General features: G+C 39.5%; 1 protein-coding gene across 1 annotated transcript in view; it reads right to left on the bottom strand.

The window, feature by feature from the left end:
* The window catches only part of LOC115462209 (probable ATP-dependent RNA helicase DDX60), a 368,606-nt gene that overhangs the window by 10,238 nt on the left and 340,735 nt on the right, over positions 1-17,633 (bottom strand). The window contains exons 38-39 of the mRNA XM_030192223.1: positions 16,439-16,501; positions 10,625-10,768 (exon numbers count right to left, since the gene is read on the bottom strand). Coding sequence (XP_030048083.1) covers positions 10,636-10,768; positions 16,439-16,501 — 196 coding nt within the window. The 3' untranslated portion in view covers positions 10,625-10,635. The remainder of the gene's footprint in view (positions 1-10,624; positions 10,769-16,438; positions 16,502-17,633) is intronic.

Raw genomic sequence — 17,633 nt, 5'->3', positions numbered from 1 at the left:
TCATCCGTTTCTTTCCAAGCTGAAGAACCCTAACCTTTTTAACCATTCCTCATACAAGAGGATTTCATCCCCTTCATCATTTTTGTCACTCTTCTTTGAACCTTTTCTAATTCTGCTATATATTTTTTGAGATATGGCAACCAGAACTGAACGCTATATTCAGGGTGAGGATGCACCATGGAGTGATATAAAGGCATTATAATATTTTCGGTCTTATTCACCATCCCTTTCCTAATAATTCCTATCATCCTGTTTGGTTTTTTTTGGTTGCTGCCACACACTGAGCAGAAGATTTCAGCATATTATCTACAATGACACCCAGATCTTTTTCTTGAGCGCTGACCCCCAAGGTGGACCCTAGCATCAGGTAACTATGATTCAGGTTATTCTTTCCAATGTACATCGCCTTACATTTGTCCACAATAAATTTCATCTCACATTTGGATGCCCAGTCTTCCAATTTCCTAAGGTCTTCCTGCAATATTTCATGGTCCGTACGTGTTTTAACAACCATGAATAGTTTTGTATCATCTGTAAATTTGATCACCTCACTCGTCACGATTTCCATATCATTTATAAATATATTAAATAGTACCGGTCCCAGTATAGATTCCTGTAGCACTCCACTGTTCACCCTCCTCCATTGAGAGAAATGACCATTTAACCCTACCTTCTGTTTTCTGTCCAATAGCTAATTCCTAATCTGTTAGATCATCAAGGAGTTAAAGGAACACACAAGGATGCACAAGGCCATGGTGAAGAGACAGTGGCCCTCATTTTATAAGCCCTATTTGGGTTTAATACATGCATAAACCAGCACTTACATCAGTGATTTTCAACCTTTATCTCGTGGCACACTGACAAGGCGCACCATCAATTTTTTTAAGGATATATATTTTATCACTTAAATGAGTATTAAGATTGTGTTTAAAGTTCAATAATTACACTTTTAATCATTGTGTTATCTTTATAGTTGAATATTTTTACTGAAGACACAAATTGTGAAAAGGGCAACAATATACTTCAAAGATAATAATATTAGCCACAGATAACATGCATTCAAAAACATGGAAGGCACCATTCAAAAAATATTCTGATTTCTCATGTCATCTGAGCTATAGCAAAATAACTCTCCATTACTAAGCACATTGTGAAATATAAAACCTAAAAAAAAATCCTAATATTTGTGTACAAGTATGGCATACAACAGTAGCACTAATTCCTATGATTCAAATAGCAAGAACCCTACATTTGAATAGGCAGCAGTACATATTATTAAATGGGGCCCCAAAACACCAATACACCTCCTACTGGAAAAACACAACAAGTGGGGCAGCTACAGATCTCTAAACAGAAGCTATATGCCCCCAGAATACCGGACCTCAGTCATGTGCATAACACAGACAGACCCTCATCAAATACAGAACAGGATCACAAATTAGAAATAGAGATACAAAGACAAAAATTGAACTGGAACCCCAAGAAATCAAACTAGGCATGTACCATAACATGAGAAAAATAAAAACAGAAATGCATTTTCTATACTGAACATAATAGAAAGCAATCTATGATGTACATTTCCTAAACTAATATAGTTAATAAATCCAAAATAACACTTTTCTACTTTTGTTGTCTGGACATTTTCCCATCGTGTTGATCCTAATTTTTCTTTTCTGCTTTCTGTCTGTCCATTTCTCACTTCTCTTCTTTCCTCCTGTCTTGTTCCATTCCCTTATTACATCTGTCTTTAACATATTGATCTTTCTGTTTTAGCTCTTTTCTCCATTTATTTTTCTGCCTCTGTCAACTCAGATTTCAACCGCTTTCTCACTCTGCAGTCCTCAACCAACTTTTTGATTTTCAACTCTCTATCAACCTTTCATCTCCTTCTCTCACCCCCTAACTCTCCCCAGTTCCATCTGATTTGATCCCCTGCCTCTTAATACCTTTCTGTCTTTCCTGTACTCCCCATTACTGTATTTTTAACCTCTGTACATATTATCCTGTCACTCATATCCTTGATAACCCCTCCATGACATCTCATGGTTTCCCCATTCCCAGTTTCTCCCTCTTCCTCCCTCCATCCCATTTGTTGACCCCACCTTTCCTTCCTCCCTTGTAGCCTGACATCTGCATATTTCTTCTCTCCACCTCCACCAGCAATTCCCTGTATCATTCCTATCCTGTCTCTCCCTGCTCCTGTGGCTCAACATCTCTTCCTTCCTTCCCTGCCCCTGTGACACAACATCTTTTTTCCTTCCCTTCTATATTCGGGTACATCATTTCTCTCTTTCTTCCCTTCCACTCTTTGGATCTATCATTTCTTCACACCCTTCTTATGTTTATTACTTCACTCTTTTTTCCCTCCTTCCTCTCAGGTCCATCACTTCTCCTCCTCCATCTTTCCGATCCATGGCTATAAGTCCCAGTGAGTAAGCCAAGTACTGTATCAAAAAAAGTTCTCTAGGTGTGGCCAGCATCATCTATGTAAAATGCATATTTAAAACCTGTTGGGAGACTAAAGCTGCTTTTTTTTTTTTTAATAGGTAGGACTGGCAGAACCTGTCTACAAAGTTAGAATGCTACAGCAAGAGTTAGCAGGATGTAGGACAAGAAGCAGTTAGAAAAACCTATCCTCTCTACTATGAGAGCTAGGCAGGAAGGGAAAGAAAGTGTGTGGGGGGGGGGGGTTGCTGTTTTTGTCTTTTTGGGGGAGCAGGGTTAGAAGACAGAGAAGTGTACCACAATACAGATTCACAGAACAAATTAATTAAGCAATGAGCAATAAATTCTAGAGAATAGATATATCAGGTAGCTAAATCTATAGCCAGAAAGTTGAGAAATTAGAATAAAATAATAATCAGAAATCACTTAGCAGTATTTTGGTTCAGGTCCAGAACATGGAATTTACAAACAAAGTGATCTGTGTGTCTCTATACAGAACCCAACTCCACCCCCCCCCCCCCCCCCCCCCCCCCGCTATGCAGTGATTACCTCACAATGAGTCAGCCAAGTGCTATATATAAAAAAAAAAACTTCTCTAGGTGTGGCCAGCAATGATACAGTTTCATATAACAAATTCAGTTTGATCCAACAATCAAATTCAGCTAGAATATCTTTCCTTTTCTCTAGGATTTGAATCTTTTTGAAAGACTTATTATACATGAGTTTTTCCAAGTATTTTTTTTTAAACTGGAACAGGTTTTTAAAGCATATTCTACCTCGAGCAGGGATTCTTCTTTTTTGTCTCCTAACTTCTTGAATTGATCAATAAAACCTTCCACTAGAGACCACTGACGACAGCTCCATGTGTCGCTGTCAGCCAATAACAGTGCTACATAAATTGTACATAATATTGTTGAATAAAATAACCATTTACAAATGATACAAACTTGGAAACATTTCATTTATAAGTATTGCAACAACAATTCTGTAGTTTCAGTCATTAGGTCACGTGAAGGGGCATAATCGAACGTGAACGCCCATGTGTAAATACGTCCATCTCCAAGAACGGGTACGTGAAGGGGTGGGCCAAACCGTATTTTCGAAAAAGATGGACGTCTATCTTTAGTTTCGAAAATATGGTTTGTGCCAGGCAAATGCATTGGATGTGGGCGTTTTTTGAGCTGGGCGTTTTCGTTTTTCAGCGATAATCGAAATCGAAGCAGCCCAGCTCAAAAACAAACAAATCCAAGGCTTTGGGTCATGGGAGGGGCCAGGATTCGTAGTGCACTAGTCCCCCTCACATGCCAGGACACCAACCGGGCACCCTAGGGGGGCACTTTTAACAATAAAAAAAACATTAAAATAGCTCCCAGGTGCATAGCTCCTTTACCTTGGGTGCTGAACCCCCCAAATACCCCCAAAACCCACTCCCCACAACTCTACACCATTACCATAGCACTTAATGGTGAAGGGGTCACCTACATGTGGGTACAGTGGGTTTTGGGGGGGGGGGGGTTTATATGGCTCCCATTTACCACCACAAGTGTAACAGGTAGGGGGAGGATGGGCCTGGGTCCACCTGCCTGAAGTCCACTGCACCCACTAAAAACTGCTCCAGGGACCTGCATACTGCTGTGATGGAGCTGGGGATGACATTTGAGGCTGGCATACAGGCTGGAAAAAAAAGTTTTCAAAGTTCTTTTGTTTGGTGGGAGGGGGTTAGTGACCACTGGGGGAGTCAGGGGAGATCATCCCTGATTCCCTCCGGTGGTCATCTGGTCATTTAGGGCAATTTTGGGGGACCTGTTCGTGATAAAAAAGGGTCCAAAAAAAGTGACCTAAATTCTCGCTAAAAATGCCTTTCTTTTTTCCATTATCGGCCGAGCGCGCCCATCTCTGTTCGGCCGTTAACCACGCCCCAGTCCTGCCTTCACCACGCCTCTGACACGCCCCCATCAACTTTATTTGTTTCCACGACGGAGTGCAGTTGAAGACGCCCAAAATCGGCTTTCGATTATACCGATTTGGGCACCCATGCGAGAAAGACGCTCATCTCCCGCTTTAGGTCGAAATATGGGCGTCTTTCACTTTTGAAAATAAGCAGGAGACTGTCACAAAGACATGATTATACAACCTGGAAATGAAGGGCTACATTTTAGAAATGGCACCAAAAATTTGGTGCTCAATGCTATTCTATAAAGAATATTTTGGAATGAGCACTCTTTGTAGAAAACGCTAGCTGAAACCTGGTGTAAATCCTGGCACACAAATTAGGTGTGGATCTCCATTATTCTCTAACACTGTCTGCATTTTTGTGAACGCCCCTGACCTACCCATGTCCCTGCCATGTCTAGGCCCCCTGTTGAGTTTCAAGCAATCCAATTTAGGTTCCTATTGTTATAGAATAGGGCATAGCTAGTTCAGCGCCCAAATCATAATCAGTGCCAATCAAGTGCTTGTTAGCTACAATAATTAAATCTTTTAAGCCCATTAGCTTAATTATTTTGGGTACTGACCTGGAATCCACTCCCAATTTTGGGTGACCTTTAAAGAATCTGGGGGTTAGTATACAAATGATAAGTTTTGTCACCATTAGTGAGAGTGTTGCTCTTGTATACCTTGGACCAAAGAACTGGATTGAGGACACGTGATAGATGTGGTCTATATGGATTTCAGCAAAGCCTTTGAAATGGTTCCTCATAGGAGGCCCATGAACAAATTGAAAGGGCTGAAATTAGGACCCAAGTGGTAAACTGATAGCTACCAGAGGGTGGGAGTGAATGGAATTCATTTGAAGGAAAGAAATATGAGTAGTAGAGTTCCTCAAGGATTGGTGTTGGAGGCCAATTCTATTCAATGTATTTGTGAGCGATATTATGGAATGGTTAGAAGAAAAAGTTTACCTTTTTGTGGACGACATGAAGATTTGCAACTGCGTGGACACAGCAGAGGGAGTGGACAACATGGGAAGTGACCTGAAAAATTAGAATTGTCTAATTTTTGGCAGTTAAATGCTAATGCAAAGAAGTTCAGAGTGATGCACATGGGGTGTAAAAATCCAAGAGAGATGTATTTACTAGAAGGTGAGAGGCTGCTGAGCCCAGAACAAGTAATGGACTTTGGGGTGATAGTGTTGAAGGATCTTAATGTGACAAGGTGGTGGCCATAACTGGTAGGATACTAAGCTGCATAAACAGATGCATATCCAGTAGAAGAACGGAGGTATTAATGACTTGTACAAGTCATTGGTCAGGCCCCATTTGGAGTACTGTGTTCAGTTTTGGAGGCCATATCTAGCTAAGGACATCAAACAAGACTTGAAACAATTCAGAGGAAGACAATAAAACTTTATACAGGGCTTATGCCAGAAGACAAATGAGAAGAGACTTGAAGATCTGAACATATTTACCCTAGAGCAGCGGTTCTCAACCCAGTCCTCAGGACATACCTAGCAGGTCAGGTTTTCAGGCTAACCGACTGAAAATAATAAGAAACAGCATAAGGAATATCAAGTCAAATGCAAAGCACTGATAAAGAAGGCTAAGAAGGACTTTGAAAAAAAGATTGCGTTGGAGGCAAAAAGACATAGTAAAAAAATTTTTTAGGTATATTAAAAGCAGGAAGCCGGCAAAATAATTGGACCGCTAGATGATTGAGGAGTAAAAGGGGTAATCAGGGAAGACAAAGCCATAGCAGAGAGATTAAATGAATTCTTTGCTTTGGTCTTCACCGAGGAAGATTTGAGAAACATACCGGTGCCAGAAATGGTATTCGAAGCTGACGAGTCAGAGAAACTGAATGAATTCTCTATAAACCTGGAGGATGTAATAGGGCAGCTCTACAAATTGAAGAGTAGCAAATCTCCTGGACCGAATGGTATTCATCCCAGAGTACTGATAGAACTGAAAAATGAACTTGCAGCTATTGTTAGTAATATGTAATTTATCCTTAAAATCGAGCATGGTACTAGAAGATTGGAGGGTGGCCAATGTAATGCCGATTTTTTAAAAAGGTTCCAGAGGAGATCCTGGAAATTATAGAGCGGTGAGTCTGATGTTGGTGCCGGGCAAAATGGTAGAGACTATTATAAAGAACAAAATTACAGAGCATATTCAAAAGCATGGATTAATGAGACAAAGCCAACATGGATTTAGTGAAGGGAAATCTTGCCTCACCAATCTACTACATTTCTTTGAAAGGGTGAACAAACATGTGGATAAAGGTAAGCCAGTTGATATTGTGTATATGGATTTTCAGAAGGCGTTTGACAAAGTACCTCATGAAAGACTCCAGAGGAAATTGAAGAGTCATGGGATAGGAGGTAGTGTTCTATTGTGGATTAAAAACTGGTTAAAAGAAAACAGAAAGTAGAGTTAAATGGTCAGTATTCTCAATGGAGAAGGGTAGTTAGTGGGGCTCCCCAGGGGTCTGTGCTGGGACCGCTGCTTTTTAACATATTTATAAATGATCTAGAGATGGGAGTAACTAGTGAGGTAATTAAATTTGCTGATGACACAAATTTATTCAAAGTCGTTAAATCGCAGGAGGATTGTGAAAAATTGCGAGACTGGGAGTCTAAATAGCAGATAACGTTTAATGTGAGCAGTGCAAAGCGATGCATGAAGGAAAGTGGAACCCGAATTATATCTACGTCATGCAAGGTTCTACGTTAGGAGTCACAGACCAAGAAAGGGATCTAGGTGTTGTTGTTGATACGTTGAAACCTTCTGCTCAGTGTGCTGCTGCAGCTAAGAAAGCAAATAGAATGTTAGGTATTATTAGGAAAGGAATGGAAAACAAAAATGAGGACGTTATAATGCGTTTGTATTGCTCCATGGTGCGACTACACCTCGAATATTGTGTTCAATTCTGGTCGCCGCATCTCAAAAAAAATATAGTGGGTTTAGAAAAGGTACAGAGAAGGGCGACAAAAATAATAAAGGGGATGGGATGACTTCCCTATGAGGAAAGGCTGAAGCGGCTGGGGCTCTTCAGCTTGGAGAAAAGGCGGCTGAGGGGAGATATGCTAGAGGTCTATAAAATAATGAGTGGAGTTGAATGGGTAGATGTGAAGCGTTTGTTTTCCAAAAGTGCTAGCACTAGGGGGCTTGCGGTGAAGCTACAATGTAGTAAATTTAAAACTAATCGGAGAAAATCTTTCTTCACTCAACGTGTAATTAAACTCTGGAATTTGTTGCCAGAGAATGTGGTAAAGGCGGTTAGCTTAGCGGAGTTTAAAAAAGGTTTGGACGGCTTCCTAAACGAAAAGTCCATAGACCATTATTAAAGGGACTTGAGGAAAATCCACTAATGCTGGGATAAGCAGTATAAAATGTTTTGTACTTTTTTGGGATCTTGCCAGGTATTTGTGACCTGGATTGGCCAGTGTTGGAAACAGCTTGATGGACCTTTGGTCTGTCCCAGTATTGCAATAATTATGTACTTATGAGATACATCTGCATTCAGGTCATGCATGCAAATGTATCTCATGCATATTCATTGTAGGTCTCCTGAAAACCTGACTGGGTGTGTCTCAGGGGCTAACTTGAGAACCACTACCCTAGAGGAAAGGAGGGATGGGAGGACATGATACAGATGTTTAATTTGCATATTAATGCCTTTTAAGTATTTAATCTTTTTCAGAGATAGGGAAATGTTAGAACTAGAGTTCTTGAGTTGAGGTTACAGTATGGAAGACTTATGAGCAACATCAGGAAATACCTTTTCACAAAAAGGGTGATAGATGCCTGTAATGCCCTCCCTGATGAGGTGGTAAAGACAAAAACAGTGACAGAATTGAAGAATGTATGGGATAAACAAAGAGGATCCCTATATAGAAAAAGGGTGGAATCAAATTAAAACAAAGCTTTAGTTAGTGGGGTTCCTCAGGGGTCTGTGCTAGGACCGCTGCTTTTTAATATATTTATAAATGATTTAGAGATGGGAGTAACTAGCGAGGTAATTAAATTTGCTGATGACACAAAGTTATTCAAAGTCGTTAACTCGCGACAGGATTGTGAAAAATTACAGAAGGACCTTACGAGACTGGGAGACTGGGCGGCTAAATGGCAGATGACGTTTAATGTGAGCAAGTGCAAGGTGATGCATGTGGAAAAAAAGAACCCGAATTATAGCTACGTCATGCAAGGTTCCACTTTAGGAGTTACGGACCAAGAAAGGGATCTGGGTGTCGTCGTCAATAATACAATGAAACCTTCTGCTCAGTGTGCTGCTGCGGCTCGGAAAGCGAATAGAATGTTGGGTATTATTAGGAAAGGTATGGAAAACAGGTGTGAGGATGTTATAATGCCATTATATCGCTCCATGGTGCGATCGCACCTTGAGTATTGTGTTCAATTCTGGTCACAGCATCTCAAGAAAGATATAGTGGAATTGGAAAAGGTGCAGCGAAGGGCGACTAAAATGATAGCGGGGATGGGACGACTTCCCTATGAAGAAAGACTAAGGAGGCTAGGGCTTTTCAGCTTGGAGAAGAGAAGGCTGAGGGGAGACATGATAGAGGTATATAAAATAATGAGTTGAGTGGAACAGGTGGATGTGAAGCGTCTGTTCACGCTTTCCAAAAATACTAGGACTAGGGGGCATGCGATGAAACTACAGTGTAGTAAATTTAAAACAAATCGGAGAAAATGTTTCTTCACCCAACGCGTAATTAAACTCTAGAATTCATTGCCGGAGAATGTGTTGAAGGCGGTTAGCTTGGCAGAGTTTAAAAGGGGGTTGGACGGTTTCCTAAAGGACAAGTCCATAAACCGCTACTAAATGGACTTGGGAAAAATCCACAATTCCAGGAATAACATGTATAGAATGTTTGTACATTTGGGAAGCTTGCCAGGTGCCCTTGACCTGGATTGGCCACTGTCATGGACGGGATGCTGGGCTCAATGGACCCTTGGCCTTATTATGTAATGACCTCGTAGCTGGATCGAACTTGACAGCAGCTCCAGAAGTTGGCAAGTATAATCAATGCCAGGTAGACTTCTATGGTCAGGGTCCTGCAAAAGGCAAAATTAAATCTAGAACAAGGCTGGAGTGGGCTCCAAGGCAATATCAGTGGTTGGGAAGTAGATCTAGTACTGGACAGACTTTTACTATTTGTGCCCCAAAACTATTAGGGAATGGCAGATTAAATATCACATTGAAAGTATAGGCTATAACTGCAGGTGCTGCATATTTCTATGGGATGGAGGGGTAGAATCATAAAGTTGATATTGGTGAAAAAATGATGGGAGGGGAAGACATCCTTAAGGTGGAAAGCAATAGTATCATGGTATTACATTCGAAGATTGCATCATATAACTGCCATATGTGATTGGCAAGGCAAGTTTCCAACTTCCTTATTTATATTCCAGTATTTAATCATGAAGAAGTGAAACCTGCAGAGAGTGCCAGATGTGGCTCTGAACACCTTGTTGGGCAGACTGGATGTACTGAACAGGTCTTTATCTGCCAACATATACTATATTACTATGACCCTTTGAAAATCTGAGCTGCAGTGGAGAAGTCCACCTGTAAAAAATTGAGGAACACTTTCATGAATGTCATTCCAAATAGTATTGATTTTCATATCTAAGCCTTTTGATTATGAAGCCAATTTAGAATGGAGTATGAAAAAGAAATAAAATAGATATATTATGGGAGCTGAAGTACAAATTAAGACAAAAAAAGAACTGCATGGATCATGCTGACTTTGAAAAGAAGTCAGATCAGTAATGCTTATTGTGACATGCAAAGAATTTTCTAATCAATGCCTACTGTTACAGAACATGGGGAAGAAATAACCTAATGGTTATATCTAGCAGCAAGCTGAAAGCCTGGGGAACCCAGTTCAAATCCCACTGCAGCTCCTTATACTTTTGGCCTTGGGCAACTCATTCACCCCTCCAGTGCCTCTGGTACAAACTCAGATTGTGAGCCCTCCAGGGAAATAAAAGTGCCTGAGTGTATAGTACACCACCTTGATAGATTGAAGATGGTTTATAAGAAAAAAAAATTAAAAAGAACCCTGCATATCAGATCATATGCAGTGTTCTATGCTTATCTGGGGATCAACAGTGATCATAGTATAGGATTGGCCACCAAAACATACAACTGTTCCAATGGAAAAACTAAGCCGATATAATCACATACACTGAAATGGTAATAATGAATCCCAAACCTTTTTCATTTTTATTCTGGCAGATCTGTGTTTGTATATTCATCCTGAGATTTTTCCAGTTTTGCACGGTAATTTCTGCTGAGCAGATCAAAGGCTAGCAGCACACTGTCTCTCTTATTTTCACACAATTCCATCATTGATATGCTGAAATAAAACCCCAACATAGTAAGTTTATATAAGATCAAACACACACACACACACATCTGGTGATCAACTTTGACGCAGACTATTTTTTAAAATTGTTGCAGCTGACGCAGTAAAAGAATATTATACCATAGGAACAATAAAGTGGGTGCCAAAATTCAAAGTTCAGACTGAACTCTTACATACAGAACAATTAAATGTTGGACTGACGAGGTTTGCTACGGTAATATAATGATTATTTCATATAGATAATAGTTTAGAGGCAACTTTCCCACTATACTACATTGCTGTGTCAGCTGTAAAAATTAGAAAAATAAAGTCCAGGTTAATTCTGATCAACCTCAAATATCAACTAACAATGAGGGTCAATTAATCTGTTAGAAAAGGTAATAGGAGAACAACAGAACAAATCTTGCAAAAAGGTATCAGGAACAAAGGGAACTGGAGCATGGGAAGGATGAAGAAAGGAATTAAAAACAAAGAAGAGATGATGGGGGCTGAGGAGCAGACAAACAGAACTTGTGTTGGTTATGTAAGGCAAAGATGAAAGATAGGTTTAGTGCATGATACTGGATGGACTCCATTTTTCTAGCATAATTCAGCCAAGTGGAGAAGATGCTGCTGGGATCTGAAGAAGGATCTAACCCACCACTAAGAATGAGGGAAAAATGCATCAAATGTAGAGTTTAGATATATTTAACTAGGGCTATTTTTTTATCTTCCGCTGCTTGCATGGTATTAGTTATTCTTGACTTATCACGTTCCCATTTCCTATGAGTCTCTCTTGTAGTAATAAAAACTATTAACAGAGAGAGGTGAAATTAGAGCCTTATTCAAATAGACTGGCTGAGAAGAGGTGGCACATTGAATCAGTAAATCAGATACTCATGAAACTTATTTTAATTGCAATATTCACCCATTTAGAATCTGATTTAGGTCCTGAACAGTTGCATTTATATATCTAAACATATGAATATCTATGAATATGTCAAATTTGCTAATATACACATAAATTGAACTAACTGAGGTAATACAAACTTTTAAAAAATATTTTTCAAATCTGGATGGTGAAGAGGGAGGGGGTCTTCCCCTGACTGGGCTTGAGGATCCCTACCAGCTCAAGTATTTACATTTTGAGGGACGGGGTGAAGGGCAGGGAGAACTTCGTGCCCATCTACCTTGGGATCAGGCCCACCCGAAATGGGCTATCTGGCTACATCACTACCCATGTTATGCATTGGATTCCCCTCCCCCAGCTTCCTTTCTGGGTATGCTACTACTCCTATGTGAATCATGTTTCACCTAACCAGGCTTCATCAGGTAGGGTTAACGAAGATGATGTAGTAAGAGTAAATATTTTTACCAAATATTATTCAAAGTTGCAGCGTCCTCTCAATAAGATTCTTTCTAATTAATTTAGGGGCTGATAGCCTATGGCAGTCATTTTTTTTGGAAACGCTGGCCACCACAGGTAAAAAAACAACACCTGATATGTAGCAGCCCTTTTGCTGTCCTAACCTTATACAGTTAGCTATCCAGTTAGTGGTTTGAATATCACAACTAACTGGATAACTTCTGGTGCTATCGAAGCTTCACCCATGGACTGTCCCAGCAATTCCAAGATAGTGCCAAGACATTCAGAGAGAATATTCAGTGGCACTGTCTGGTTACTGCCGCTGAATATTTCTCTGGTCGGTACTTATCCATTTAACTGGTTAGCAGCACTTCCTAACTAGATAAGTGCCTTCGTATACTGGCTGTCCAATTTTTTGACTACTTGCAGTGGGATATTTTTGAATATTGTGGTGGATATTGTTAATGGACTTCTCAAAAATCCTGTTTAATTTTTTCCTCCAGTGTGTTATAATTAGACTAACAGGTAATCTTTAGCATCAATAAGCCTAATACTTAGTTACATTCTCTATGAACACACCTTTTCCTTTCCTTTTTGAAATTGTTTTATTGCCTGGAGATGTAGGACCCCTTTTACCAAACTGTGGTAAAAAGTGGTCTTAGGGTGACCTTACACAGGTCATTCCTTTGTGCTAAGACCATTTTTACCATCAGGGTAAAATAGCTGATTTTTCTATTTTCACTATTAATGGCCACATGCTAATTTTTTCATTGGCGCATGAGCTCTTACCACCACCCATTATGTAACCAATAAGGACTTGCACACTTAGCACATGCTAATCAATTAGCGCATGGCAATGTAGCTGCGCTAACCAATTAGCACTAATCAAGTCCACTCTCCACCTCGTCCAGACCATCCCCAGCATGGGTAGTGCATGCACATCCAAAAATTACCACTGTATGCCTTAGCGTGCCCTGCAGTAAGCACTTTTTGCTATGGTAATTTAGTGCTTACCGCAGTTTAGTAAAAGGACTCCTTTTTGCCTTATTTAAGTTTGCTTCTCTCTGCAAAGGGTTTTCACCCATTTATCCTCTGATAATTGTTACTTTGTTTAGAATGTGATATTTATTTACTAAGACTAACCAATAAATATACCACAGTATATTAGTTAATAATATGCTAGGAATGAGTGCAAAAAGCTAAGCAGTTGTGGGGGGAAACTGACAATAGGTGTATACAAATTCAACAAAGTTGCTTTAAGAGTTTAAAAAAAAATCCTCTGCTCTTTGTATTTAAGAGATGATAAAAATATGTTTGTGGGACAAAGCTGAATATCCCCAAAACTGACCCACGTAGAAAAATAATGCCTTTGGATGGATGATTTCAATTACCCCAATACTGGCTGGATAAATGTTAGATCAGGGAGTATTAAGGAGGTAAAATTCTTAAGATATAATAAATGACTGCTTCTTGGCGCAACTAGTCCAAGAGCCAACAAGAGGGAGAACTATTTTAGATCTTTTTAATGGAATGCAGGGCATGGTACGAGTGGTAATGGTGTTGGATCCGCTGGGAAACAGTGATCATAACATGATCAAATTTGAGCTCATATCTGGAGTAACGTCACTAAGGAAATTTACTGTAGAGGCATTTAATTTTTGCAAGGCAAGTACAAAAAAATGAGGAAAATGGTTAAAAAGAAGCTAAAAGTGTTGGCTACAAAGTTTAGGACTTTGCAACAGGCATGGACATTGTTTAAATATACCATCGTGGAAGCCCAGAACAGATGTATTCCATGTATTAACAAAGATGGAAAGAAGAGCAAACAACAGCCAACATGGTTAAAAGGTGAAGTGAAAGAGGCTATTAGAACCGAAAGAACATCCTTCAAAGAATGGAAAAAGGATCCGAATGAAGAAAATAAAAAGCAACATGAGCACTGTCAAGCTAGATGCAAAGCATTGATAAAGAATGCTAAAAGAGAATATGAATAAAAACTTGACATGAAGACAAAAACTCATAGTAACACCTTTTTCAGGTACATCAGAAGCAGAAATCCTTTGCGGGAATCTGGGGGACCACTGCATCATGAAGGAGCACAAGGAGCACTCAGGGAGGGCAAGACCATAGCGGAGAGATTGAATGAGTTCTTTGCTTCGGTCTTTACGGAAGAACATGTAAGAGATCTAGTTATACCGGAAATGGTTTTCAAGGGTGATAATGTGGAGGAACTGAAAAAAACTCTTGGTGAACCTAGAAGACATACTGAGCCAAATTGACCAGTTAAAGAGTGATAAATCACCTGGACCGGATCACCCCAGGTTACTGAAAGAACTCAAACATGAAATTGCTGATCTGCTGTTAGTGATCTGTTGTTAAAATCATCCATAGTACTTGAATATTGGAGGATGGCCAAGGTGCTGCCAATTTTTAAAAAGGATTTGAGGGGTGACCGTGAAATTACAGACCGCTAAACCTGACGTCAGTGCCGGGCAAGATATTGGAAACTATTCTAAAGAAAAAAATTACAGAACACATAGACAAACATGATATAATGGGACAGGGTCAGCATGGGCTCAGCCAAGGGAAGTCTTGCCTCACTAATCTGATTCATTTCTTTGAAGACATGAATAAACATGTGGATAACGGTGAGCTGGTTGATGTAGTGCATCTAGATTTTCAGAAAGCTTTTGACAGATCATCATGAGAGACTCCTGAGAAAATTAAAAAGTCATGGCATGGGCGGCAATGTCCTTCTGTGGATAAAGAATTGATTACTGAACAGAAAACAGAGGGTGGGGTTAAATGGCCATTTCTCTCAATGGAGGAGGGTAAATAGGCCATTTCTCTCAATGGAGGAGGGTAAATAGTGGAGTGCCACAGAGATCTGTACTGGGACCGGTGATATTTAACATGTTTATAAATGATCTGGAAATCAGAATGATGAGTGAGGTGATTAAATTTGCAGATGATACAACTATTCAAAGTTGTCAAAATGCATGGAGATTGTGAAAAATTGCAGGAATACCTTAGGAAACTGGAAGACTGGGCATCCAAATGGCAGATGAAATTTAATGTAGACAAATGCAAAGTGTTGCACATTGGGAATAATAATTCAAATCATAGTTACCTGGTCCTAGTGTCTACCTTAGAATTCAGCACTCAAGAAAACGATCTAGGTGTCTTTGTAGACAATAAGCTGAAATCTTCTGCCCAGTGTATGGTAATGGCCAAAAACGTAAACAGGATGCTAGGAATTATTAGGAAAGGGAAGCAAAATAAGACCAAGAATTTTATGATGCCTCTGTATCGCTCCATGGTGCAACCTCACCTTGAATATAGTGTTCATTTGTGGTCACCATATCTCAAAAAAGATGTAGCAGAAATAGAAAAGGTTCAAAGAAGAGTGACCAGAATGATAAAGGAGATGGAACTCTTCCCATATGATGAAAGGAAGAAGTTAGGGCTCTTCGGCTTGGAAAAGAGATGGCTGAGGGTGAATATGATTGAGGTCTATAAAATACTGAGTGGTGCAGAACGGGTAAAAATGAATCAATTTTTCACTCTTTCAACAAGTACAAAGAGACCAGGGGACACTCGATGAAATTGCATGTAAATATTTTTAAAACAAATAGGAGGATATATTTTTTCACTCAAAGAATAGTTAAGCTCTGGAACTTGCTGCCAGAGGATGCGGTAACAATGGATAGCATATCTGAGTTTAAAAAAGGTTTGGACAAGTTCCTGGAGGAGAAGTCCACAGTCTGTTACTGAGATGGACATGGGGAAGCCACTGCTTGCCCTGGGATTGGTAGCATGGGGTGTTGCTACTAATTTGGTTTCTGCCAGGTATTTGTGACCTGGATTGGCCACTGCTGTAAACAGGATACTGGGCTAAAAGGACCATTGGTTTGACCTAGTACAGGCTGTTCTTATGATGATTAGTCACATAAGAGCACTTAGCACTCTCCTATTTAGGAAGCACTAAATGCTCCCTCGCTAACTCTCCCCGTTAGCACGTTGGCTGGCTAACTTTTCCATACCTACTCTCTGCCCATAACACACACAAATTAAATAAATAAATAAATAAAAATAAATAATGTGTGTAACAGCCAAACTATCGCAAAACACTTTAATATATTTGTGAGGTAGCCTGTTACTGCATGCTAGCCATGCGTTGACTTAACATCCTTTTACTGAAGGGCCCCCTACGTGTCCTATCATAACAAATACATAAAATAGTGTGTTAATAATTTCCTAATATTGTTTAGAATATAAGGATCCATATGATTTTTAAAATGTTAATTATACTGTACCTGACAGATCTAATGAGAAGGTAAAAATCCCTAAGCATGTTATAAGCTTCTCCTTCATGAATCCTATAAAAGAGGGACATCCAAGTTAAACATTTTAAAAGTGTACAGGTATTCAACATTACAGTACATGTAATCTTTTATCTGAGCATAAATTTATTCTGATCTGTTTCCTGTTTGATGTGGAAATCTTGACTCTTCAGCAAATACAGTATTGAAAAGAGAACCTGAATTATTTAACTTTTTTTCAGTTTCAAGTATCAAACAGAAATACACAACTTGGCAGTGCACAGTTCTTTCTTCAGTGCACCAGGAAATGCATAAACATCTTTATTTTACAGAATTCCCATTTCACCCCCTTTCCCTCTTATCTGCTGCTATGGAATGTGAGAACTGCTAGAGCAACAAAACGAATCAACACAGCATCTCATTATAAACAAATCCACATCCTAAGTATAACCTTCAAAAATCCCCCCACCCCAACCAATTTAAAAGTCCCAACTAAATTTCCCATCCTTCCTTCCAAGAGCTTTTATTTGGATTGATCCCTTATCCCACCCCTTCCCCCTCCTTCACTAGCCACTAAAAGGGCAATTCTATAACTAAAAGCTTACAAGTATGTGCTCATTTACAGAGGTACCCCAAGCACTATTCTATAAAGATATTCCCGATGGTGATTAATTCTGTGGTAAAGTAAAGAAGGGGAGGCCAGATGGTGCTTTTGAGTTTGTCATCTCAACAGCCTTTGATGCAGTTGGTCATATTTTGATGTGTAAAGTGTTGAATTAGGAATCACTAGTAATGTATTTGAATGGTTTAATGATTTTCTGAGAAATAAATGTAATTGAGTAATTAGGAATGATGAATTATCTTCTTCCTGGCAGCTGCCTTTCAGAGTTCCTCAGGGCTCTCCTAGCTCATCTCTTTTATTTTTTAGGCTTGTTGACTCGTGGGAAAAATAATTTTTGTTTTCATATGCAGATGATATTTTTATTTTATTACTGATTTCTCAAGATCTGCTTTATTCATATCTCAGGATAAAAATATGTATTGATAAGATCGGAGTTTGGTGTTTATAACTTGGGGTGGGGTCATGGACTTGATATACTGCTTTTCTGTGGAACAACCAAGGCAGTTTACATATTCTGTTCAGGTATTTTCTCTGCCCCTACTGGACTCATATCACACAGCAATTGAA

Source organism: Microcaecilia unicolor, chromosome 2 (assembly GCF_901765095.1).
Source record: "Microcaecilia unicolor chromosome 2, aMicUni1.1, whole genome shotgun sequence".
Lineage (NCBI taxonomy): Eukaryota > Metazoa > Chordata > Amphibia > Gymnophiona > Siphonopidae > Microcaecilia > Microcaecilia unicolor.
This window is presented reverse-complemented; position numbering and strand designations above follow the sequence as displayed.